Genomic DNA, 10,145 nt, shown 5'->3' on the forward strand with positions numbered 1-10,145 from the left:
TCTCTCTCTGTGTCACTCTCTCTTTTAAAGTCAGTTTATATTTGCCTCGGTTTCCTCTCCCGTCTCTCAGCCGCCAGCCGTCCCCTCCTCCCTGCCAGCGCTCCCGTCTTTATGTCGGGCTTCCCGGAGACCTTTTGAGGTCTCGCCGCTCCTTTTGTTTCTCCTCCTGATTTTTTAAATGTATAACTTGATGGGTCTCAACAATACCGGCGGACCTAACCAGCCTAATGTCTCCTGTACTTGTAACTGCAAACGGTCTTTGTTTCAGAGTATGGAGATCAGTAAGTACTTCTTCGATTTATTTTTTTATTAACCATATGGTTCCTTCCGTTCTCTCTCTCTCTCTCTCTCTGTCTCTCTCTTTTTTTTTTCTCCCTACTTTGGGGAGGGGGGCCGGAATTTGGATCTAGAGTGACCTGCCCGATCGCCTTGCGTGCTTCCCGCCGGGGAAATGCGATCCGGACTTTCCAAGCGCGTTTCACACTCACCACCACCACCACCCCCCCGCCGTCCCTCTTCTGCAGCTTCGGCCGAGGAGGGGGGGGGGGTTCCTTCTGCGGCTTTTACGCGCAAGAAAAACCCTCCGGGCGACCAGTTTTGTCCCTTCTGTCAGACTTGCAGGGCTTAGTTCTATTCCGCTCCCCCCCCCTCCACTTTTACAACCTTCAGCCTTTTTTCCCCTCTTGCAACCCACCCCTCTTGCCTCCCCCTTCCTTCCCCCCTCCCTTTCCATTTCCTCCCCTTAAAAAGTTGCGTTTCTTGCAATCGGGGGGGGGGCGCTTCGTCGTCGTCCCCCCCCGGCAGATAGCTGCGTGCCGTAGCTGCAGTTGGGTAGCGTTCGCCGCTTTGCAACCGGAGCAGGAAAACCGAGTTGGTTTCGAGCGCGCGAGAGAGGGGCAAATTCAGCCCGAATCAAATCCTCCCCGCTCGGGTTGTGTGCGTCGCCCTTCAGCTTCGCCGGCGGGACTGCGGGAGACGGAAGGCGGGGGGGGGAGAGAGAGAGACGAGCGGAGTCCTTCCATTGATCGGAGCGTTCCGTTCGCGCTCGGGAGACCCAAAGGAACCGTGGGAACGCGCCGGGGAAAGGCTCTCCCGGTCTGGCTGGCTGGGCTGTCTGGCTGGGCTGGGCTGGGCTGGCTGGGTCTCCCCTTTAGGAGAGGGAAAGGAGCCGAGGACGAGGGAGGAGGGGACGCGATCCTCTCCAGTGAGTTTGATCGCCCCGGGAACTTTGTTCCCAAGCCAGACGGTTAAAAACAGTCTGTTCGGGCTATTTAAAGCACACGCCGGAATGGAGGTTCCAGCCAGCGAGCCGGGGAGATCTCGTCCCCCCAGGACGAGACGCCGTTTTGGGTTTTATTGTCGCTGCCTCTGGGTTGTTCTTCTTCCCCCCCCCCCCCCCNCCCCCCCCCCCCCACCCTTAAATTGCCTTCCTGCAATCTGCTGCCCTTCCTGAACTTTGCAGATCGGGAGTCCCCTTTCCCTCCAGACCCTTCCAGCTGTCCTAAACCGTTTGTATTAATAACTCTTTCAGCCTTCTCGGATATTTTATACACCTCCCACTCTTCTTTTACAACCGTGCTTTTTTTTTTTTTTTTTACTTTATGGAAAGAGAAGCCCTTCTTTCTGGTTTTTGTTTCTGTTTTTCCTGAAGCTTTAGATTGATAGGTGACAAAAAATCTGTGGAGGTGATGGCTGAAGCCTCCTTGTCCATAGGCGGTATATCTTTGGGCTCTAACAGTAGGTCTGTGAGTTTGTGAGCTTAGCTGAGCAGTGTTGGGAACAGAGGACTAAGCTGGCTGTTGGTGAATGTTGATCTGATCCAGTAGTAGGGTTTAGGGGTTGTGCGAAGAGTGCTTTGCTGGGCTCTTGTCACAATTCTGGCTCCAGAGTTCTGTAGAAGGATACTTACAGCCAGCCCATCATGACATGACAGAATAATTGTTTAGCTATTAAGGCATCTCACCAAGGAGTCTCGTGTATGTGATGAGAATGCAAACTGTTAGGTCCGGCAAACCAGAATTTGTGACTATAAATAGTAATCACTCTGTCTGAGAAGTAGATTACAGCTCTGTCTAGCCTGTGGAAAGACTAAGTCAGACAAAGTTAGTCCCCCCTCCCTGTTCCCCCCCCCCGCCAGTGTGTCTGTGCCTGTAATGATAACTAAGCAAATATATTGTCACAGAGTTCCTAATATCTAAAGGAATAACATCAATTCTCTTTCCTGCCTACATTTGCATTTTATTCTGTCCTGTGGTCAATAACAGCTCCAAAAAAGAGAAAGAGAGAGAGAGAGACAGGATTGGACCAGATAAGGGCTTTTTAAACATTTGCTGTTCTGGTGATGGAAAAATTGTTTCAATTTTTAAGGCTTCCATCCTACCCATAACTTAGACCTGAGCTCTGTTGATTACAGTGAGACTTCCTATTTAGTCGGCATGTCTGACTTTGCTTGGTAAGCAAAAAACTGTTCTCCAATTCTTACTTTCTAGCCTGTAATATTATGGACAAAAATTGCCATTCCCTGCCATTTTTAAATTATCCAACACAGTAAAGCATTGGGGAAATGCCCAGAACTGGAATATTTAAAATACTGCATTGTTGTGATGAATTTGGCTGATTGCCTCTTCTGTCTTTTTTTCTTGTAAAGGATCTGCTGTTTAAACACAATCGATGTAAAAAAATACACGCAGTACATGGTCATACCCTCCTTATTTATGAGCCTGCCAATGCTCTTGATGTATCTACTACATCACAGATTCCCAGACACAGCAGGCTAATAATTATTGTGGAACAGTGTCGTCTTCTCCCCTCTGTCAGAGATGTTAGTGTACAATTATTTCTTCTTTAAAATCAGCTAATTAAAAATCAATGTCCATGGAAAATGTGCTTGTCCCCTCTAAATATCGCAGCCATTAAAATGAATGTTTCTCCCCTTTCCTGCTTCTACATAGAGTGTCCCTTTTTTTTGGCTGCAGGTCTTGACTGTTTACCTACCCAAATATTCCCAACACATGACAATATTTTCTTTGCTATTAAAAATACGTACGGAGCTTCTGTCTGCTATGTATTATACCACCAAATGTTTGCCTCCCTTTTTTTCAGGGCTTGTCTATATATTTTTCTTTTCCTTTCAAATTCATCACCTTTATTTTCAGTTCCTTCCTCTCAGCTAATCAGCTGTAATGATGTTTTGGCTGACACAAGGCAGTCTTGTTAATTTAGTTGTCTGCTCTTCCAAATAGACTTCATTTCTCACTCCTGATGAAGTGATACTCAGGGGATTTCGACCTGCAAGGTTAGCATTAAGACGAACAACATTCAATATGTAATATACATATAAAATGCATGCATTCTTTAGCTGTCAAGACAGGCAGGAGTGAAATGGGAGAGGGACTCATTTTTGCAAGCTGATTTTGACATAGTGTTCTTTAAAAAATGCTTTTGAACAAATACATTTGCCTGAATCTGTTGCGACTTCTAGATCTATTAATTAGAGTTAGGGAATATGCTTGTGCTTATGCGTGTTCATGTGCATTATATTTGGGGCTATAGCAAAATCTATTCCACATGTTTGTTTGTTTATTTGTTTGTTTTTGAGAGCAAACCCTATTTCAAATTTCTGGAATCTATTTTCCAAAATTTCCCATCAAAAATGAAAAATGCCCTAAAACGATTTCCCATAGTCTGGTGTCATTCAAATATGTTGAACTATAATGCTTATTGTAACTTTCCATTTAGGAGGGTTGATATGAATTGTACTCCAAGACATAAGATAGGCATCAGATTTAGAAAGCCTGCCTTAAAACTCTTTTCACTGCCCAGGTTACAATAAAAGTCACCTTGGAGCTACTCCGTATTAAATAGAGTCTAATGAATATCACTGGAGTGCTGTACTCTGTGTATATGGATTAATACCCAAATATCAATTCCAGAAATAATATGCAAATTAGAATGTACATAACTGTCATCATAATGTTGCATCATAGATATCAAAGCTGAACATGAGTGATCGTGTCTTTTGGAATTCTTCTCCCTCTGTAGCTGAGATATGAACTTAATTTTTTAGTTGATAGGCACTGCAAGAAGGTGGGAATAAGAATATCTCAAACGCATTCAACCTTCCTTTGAAGGACAAAGTCTTGTAATGACAGACAGCAGGAGTTTCTTATTGGGAACCATTGGTCCTTTTTCCAAATTTTTGCTTGAAACTTGCACTGGGTTTACAGGATCACCTTACATATCCCCTCTTAATGTTGGAAACTAATATGGAAGACTATTGGGAGTTTGTTTAAGATTGACTTTGGGCAAGAAAACAATACAGTATTATGTGTATTAAGTCTAATGAAAAGCTTTGAATTTTGCATGCTTATTCTCAGTAGTATTGGCTGCAACTCAAAAGAAATTGAACCGGAAGTAAGTTTCATTAAACTTATTTCCGATTTACCGGATACGCCTATGCTTGCTTTGGTTCCAGGCACTAAATCACTGCCTTGTAATTTAAGATGATCCCTATTTGAAATGTTAAGCATTATTTGAAATAAACTCCACTTAAAATGTTGACTCTAGTATTTCAGTCTATATGGCTGAAATAGTAAGCTGATATGGCACTTTTTAAAATATGCAATAAGCTTTAAGTCTTTTCTTCATTCTGTTCGATGTTTGAATTTATTTTTTTATACTGATTTCCCCCTAGCTTAATTAATTTAGAATTACTTCCACAATAATTCTATCAATAATTGCTAAGGTTATTAAAATAATTGTTCTACCTTTAACAGTGGCAGAAAGGTCACCTTAAAGCCACTTATGATTTGTTCAATAATATGATTTAATGGCTTCAGCAGGTGGCAGGATTGGCTGACCTTATCTGAGCTATGAAGCTAAGCAGAGTTAGGCCAGGCTAATAATTGGATGGGATACTGCCAGACAGTTCCATCCTGGAAGAAGACAATAGCCATGTCTTTCCATACAATCCCATATTGTAGCCAAGGAAAATGGATGGACATATTGATGCAGTTGTTGAAAGGAGACTTTACAATTTAATAGTGGCATTCACAGAATCCAAATGAGCAAAAACATAGTTGCTGGGTTCAGATAAATACAGTCCCCGAATTAGGGTACAAGATGACAATCTGATTCACACAATATTCTAGGATAATGGCAAGGTCTTCACAGCATGTTATAGCATGAACTATCCAATCCTTTGCACCACCTGGTCTGTTGTATGAACTCAGTTAATACACATAATGTTAAGGAATCATTGAACCACATCGGCATTGATAGATATGCATACACATACAGACAATGAGAGAGAGAGAGAGAGGTGGAGGGTGGGGGGCCCAGTTACAGACATAGACACACACAGAAAGAAATGGAAATCTATTTCAGTTTTGCTGAAATCCTGGCCTTAAGTCTGGAAGCCAGTGGAAAAAGGAGGATTCTACAAAGGTCTAATAAATATCTCCTTTTTAAGGGGTTAACCTTACTGTGTGTGTTTGTATCCACACGTGGCTTAATTGCGAAGATTGGGGTTCAGAGTGGGGTTCAGAGTGGCTTTCACTGCATTTTAGCACCTGCAAACAGGAATTAGCCAGCTTCTCTCTTGCCTTCTTGAATGAGTCTTAAAAAGAGTCTCTTTTCCACCCCTTCCCTCCCTTTCCAAGTTCAAAGTCTTGACTACTGTACAGGCCAGCAAGTACTCTGACCCAGTGTAACAACTGTTCATTGTGTGACGCTTTCCTAGGCAGCCAGACATCTCTGATGTGGTCCTAATCAGTCAGACAAAGTGAAATGAGGTCAAGAGAGTGCATGCTATTGGCAGTGTCTGGAAATAACAAATAGTTCACAATGGTAGATTAAGGCCACGTCTTTCTTCCATCCGCTAGGCTTCTGATGGTTGCTAGGAATAATTAATTCTATGTACTGACTCCATTCCTTTTCTCTGGGGATTTATTTGTGCAAGCTTTCTTAAAACAGGGCAGTTGTTTCAGTTGAATAAAGTTATATTTCAGCAGAGATACGTGTGCCTGAAAAATAGCTATTAGATTATTTTCATGTAAAAATTTAATTCATTAACCACTTTGCTTTCCTGCATATTTCCTTTATGGTCTGTTCAGTTCATTTAGGTGATTTTTGAAGGTATCAGCCAAATAATTAAGATTCGGTTAATGAAAGATTCTCTTTTTAGAAGATTCATAACATATAAGTTAGATTCACATGTTATATTAAATTATAATTTCTTGAACCATGGATGGTTGAAGAAACCATAGCAGCTGGTTAATTTGTTGTATGGATGCAATTACTAGGTTTTCACCTGCTCTGTTTAAGTCTTGTGCAGAAATAGTTCATTTTACTATTTATTGCTGTTTAAGGTTGCTGAGCAGTGGATCTGCATAATATGAGAAGCCATAACTGCCCCAGATCATGGCTACATGGATTATGGATACAGATAGCCTTTTGCTATTTTTATCTCACAATCCCAAACTTCCCAGATTTTATTTGCTCTTCCATTGGTCAGTGAACCAACGTCCCAATCTCTGTTTCTTTTGATTTTTACTGCATGTTGACACCATTCAAAGCATAGTTCCCACATTATACTAAGCTGTGATATGATTTGTTTATTTTTTTATTTAAACTGATATGTAAACTGAAGTTTGTAAACAAAGGATTTATAGTTTTGCATTGCATAAATGAGGACATTGCCGTGTTACCTTGGTAGTGCCATATTGTGATTATACCACAGCTTTATCTGCTTCTTCTAATGTTTATCTTTAGCATGTAGTTTCTCTTAGTCACTTATCCTGCCTTCCTAATGTTTGTCTCGATCATCCATGAGACTCTCCCAATCTAAATTATTTTAATATCTCTTCAGAGATCCCCTCTTCCAAGCCTTCTTCTGCCCAGTTCTTTTCTCCAAATGTCTCCTTCTGGTTTTTCATTCATATTTTTGGGCTGTTTATTTTGTAACCCCTTTGCCCAGTTTTCAACTTCATCCCAGAACTGGAGAAGCTGCACCACATGTAAGGTCCATTCTATGAGCAATGAAACATTCTGTTCCTCCATGAAACCAATCTTTGCTGAAGACAGAATTGAACGCAAGTTGGCCTTCTTTACTATAGGAGAAGGAGCTGCCTATTCATCTACCAAGAATTTAACACAAAGGCCAAACCCCAAAGAACACATTGTGTCTTGGCGCAAAGTGCCAATGAATTCTCTATAAAGGATAGTTCAGACTGATTTCTTTTTAAAGCTTGGATGGAAGATTCCGGTGCTGTTGGGGAGAAATTGGAATTGAAAGCTTTTTCACAACAGAGCATGCTGGAAAGAAACCCAGCTAACACCAACCCTGTTTATTTATTTATTTTATTTATTATTTAAATTTATATACCNCTCTTTGTTCTCTGTTCATTGTTCATGTGGGATTTTGCTTTCCAAAATCATGACCACACTTTTATGCCCTCAGTTTTCATCATGGAATATAGGAAGCTGAGTTACATTAGGTCAGATAACAAACCAGGCATAGACTGTCTGGTGCTTCCATCAGCCTGAGCTAACAAGAGTTATACAAAAGATGCCCATCAAATGAATTAGGAAAGATAACTTAGGGTCTCAACACCAAGGAAACGTCATTACAGTAATCCTGTAATCTAGCCTTCTCTGTAACAACGCTCCACCCTTGGAAAAGCTGTCCCCCACATATTTAAATCATTCCCTACCTATTAACTTTTTGAACAGACATTTATCCAGACTAGGGGATCTTATTCCTGAATTTACAAGAATCCTTGAACAGAGGAAGTCATCATCTGATATATGATCCCTTTTTTTAATGAAGATGTTAAGAATTGATCATTGGACCATTGGGTAGAAGCTGGGACTCAAGAGCCTTGAATGGGCCTTTTCATCTCTGATTTTATTCACTTCTACTTTCACCTTCTAAACTCGACTGAGGTCTTTCACTCCCAAAATTAAAAGGGTTTTAAAATAATATCCAGGGCTCTTTTTTCCTTACATCAAGAGCATACATTTATTTTGAACCTCTAAAATAAAGGATCATCCTATGTTCATTTAAGCTTTTTTTCAACAGAAGGCAAAAGTGGCATCTATATTTATGTATATCAGATATAATTACTTAAGGTGCCAAAGCTGTATGAGTGTGCTTGGAATTTCTAGAATGCTTCACAAAGAATATTTTTATGTTTTAGAAACACTGAAACTCATGCTTTGAGGGTCAGCAGCATTATGGTTGATTATGAGGATGATTATGGAGGATGATTAAGAGCCTGTGGTGGCACAGTGGTTAGAATGCAGTATTGCAGAGTAACTCTGCATTCCCACTGTCAGGAGTTGGATCTTGACCGACTCAAGGTTGACTCAGCCTTCCATCCTTCCCAAGTTGGTAAAATGAGGATCCCGATTGTTGGGGGCAATATGCTGACTCTGTAAACTGCTTATAGAGGACTGTAAAGCACTATGAAGCTGTATATAAGTCTAAGTGTTATTGCTATTGCTATTACATGCCATCAAGTCATTGCTGACTCTTAGTAACCACATAAGTGGTTATAGGTGGTTTTTCTCCATGAGGACCTGTCACTAACCTGGTCCTTCAGCTCTTCCAACAGTGCACTCATCACTACTGTTGGAGACTGTATAAAACTTTGATTTCTATTGTCTGTGTTGATAACAATTGCCAATATTTTCAGATGTTAAACTATAATGATAGAGTTTCATAATTTAAGAGACTGTGGTGGTGCAGTAGTTAGAATGCAGTACTGCAGGCTACTTCTGCTGACCGCCAGCTGCCAGCAGTTTGATTCTCACTGGCTCTACGTTGACTCAGCCTTCCATCCTTCGGAGGTGAATAAAAGGAGGACCCAGTTTGTTGGGGGAAATATGCTGACTCTGTAAACTGCTTAGAGAGGGCTTTAAAGCACTGTGAAGCAGTATATAAGTCTTAAGTGCTATTGCTACTTAGCTCTTCAAGAAAATAGATCTTCTAGATCCAGATACTGTTAACATTTAAATGTAAACAAGTTTACATGGTAGGTTTTTTTTTTCTTTTTGAAAGAGTGTTTCCGTTTCTCATAAATTGCACTGATCTGTGAAAGCAAAAGCAGACTGCCCAGTGAAGGTTACATTATTAATTTGCTTCATGTGACAAATTGCCTTAGGTCATATTTATCCTCATTGGATAAAGAATCATTGACTAGTGTGCACTTAGAATGGATTGACTCTGCATTTTCTTTAAGCATCATCACTATTAAACTTAGTTACTTACATGACATGATTTCTGCATGATCACTGCGGCTGTGGGGCCTGAGAAAATGAGTCTATGACAAAGGATTTAGTGATGATTAACATCTATAAATTTATTTTATTTAATTTCAGGTTGTAGTAGCCCAAGAACTCTATGAAATGAATACTTTAGTGGGCAGTATTTGTAAGAAGGGTGGCACATCCCTACTGCATTGAGCTAATTTACTAAGAGTTCTATCTGTTACACTGAATCTGGAGGCCAATTAATACACACTGGTTGATATTTTAAGCTGTAGTCAGCAAGTGAGGTGCAAACTGACAATATTCTTACAATGCAAGAGGAGCCCAAGTCCTCTGCTTAAGCATGTTATTTCTCAGAGCAGCCATCTAAATGTCTTTCAGAAACCAGCAAGGAGGATGTGACCCTAATATTCCCCACTACCCTCTTTTTTTCTGCTGCTCATACAGCCATTGCAGCTAATAACCATTGATAGATCTCTCCTCCATTAATCTGTTTTTTTCCCATCCACCATATCCTATTGCAATGGATTTTGTAATGCAGAGATTAATTCTTTTTTACTTTCCCTTCAGTCGACCAGATCAATTTCATGGCCTGCCCTGTGTCTCTTTTTCAGTTTCTGTACACCCTGCAAGACTTCAAGAGAGCTAATTTCAATAAACTTAGAGAGGGCTTGGAAAGGATTCCATGGATGAGAATCCTCAAGGGGAAAACAACTCAGGAAGCTTGGGAAATTTTGAAAAGTGAGATAATAAAAGCCCAGTCTAGCACAATACCAACAAAGAGGAAAAATAACAGCTCTCAAAAGAAACCAGCATGGCTGCATAAAGAACTCTCTGACAAATTGAAAGATAAAAAGGGCAAGTATAGAAAGTGG

The 10,145-nt window shown here is 40.7% G+C and overlaps 1 protein-coding gene across 2 annotated transcripts in view; it reads left to right on the forward strand.

The window, feature by feature from the left end:
* The first annotated feature begins 6 nt into the window (after positions 1–6).
* PMEPA1 (prostate transmembrane protein, androgen induced 1) overlaps positions 7–10,145 on the forward strand; it is a 73,499-nt gene continuing 63,360 nt past the window's right edge. For both annotated transcript variants that reach the window (XM_015821204.1, XM_015821205.1), the window contains exon 1: positions 7–281. In XM_015821204.1, the coding sequence (XP_015676690.1) occupies positions 179–281 (103 nt within the window). In that variant the 5' untranslated portion in view covers positions 7–178. The remainder of the gene's footprint in view (positions 282–10,145) is intronic.

Source organism: Protobothrops mucrosquamatus, unplaced genomic scaffold (assembly GCF_001527695.2).
Source record: "Protobothrops mucrosquamatus isolate PMUCROS unplaced genomic scaffold, P.Mucros_1.0 scaffold1273, whole genome shotgun sequence".
In the NCBI taxonomy this organism is placed as follows: Eukaryota; Metazoa; Chordata; class Lepidosauria; order Squamata; family Viperidae; genus Protobothrops; species Protobothrops mucrosquamatus.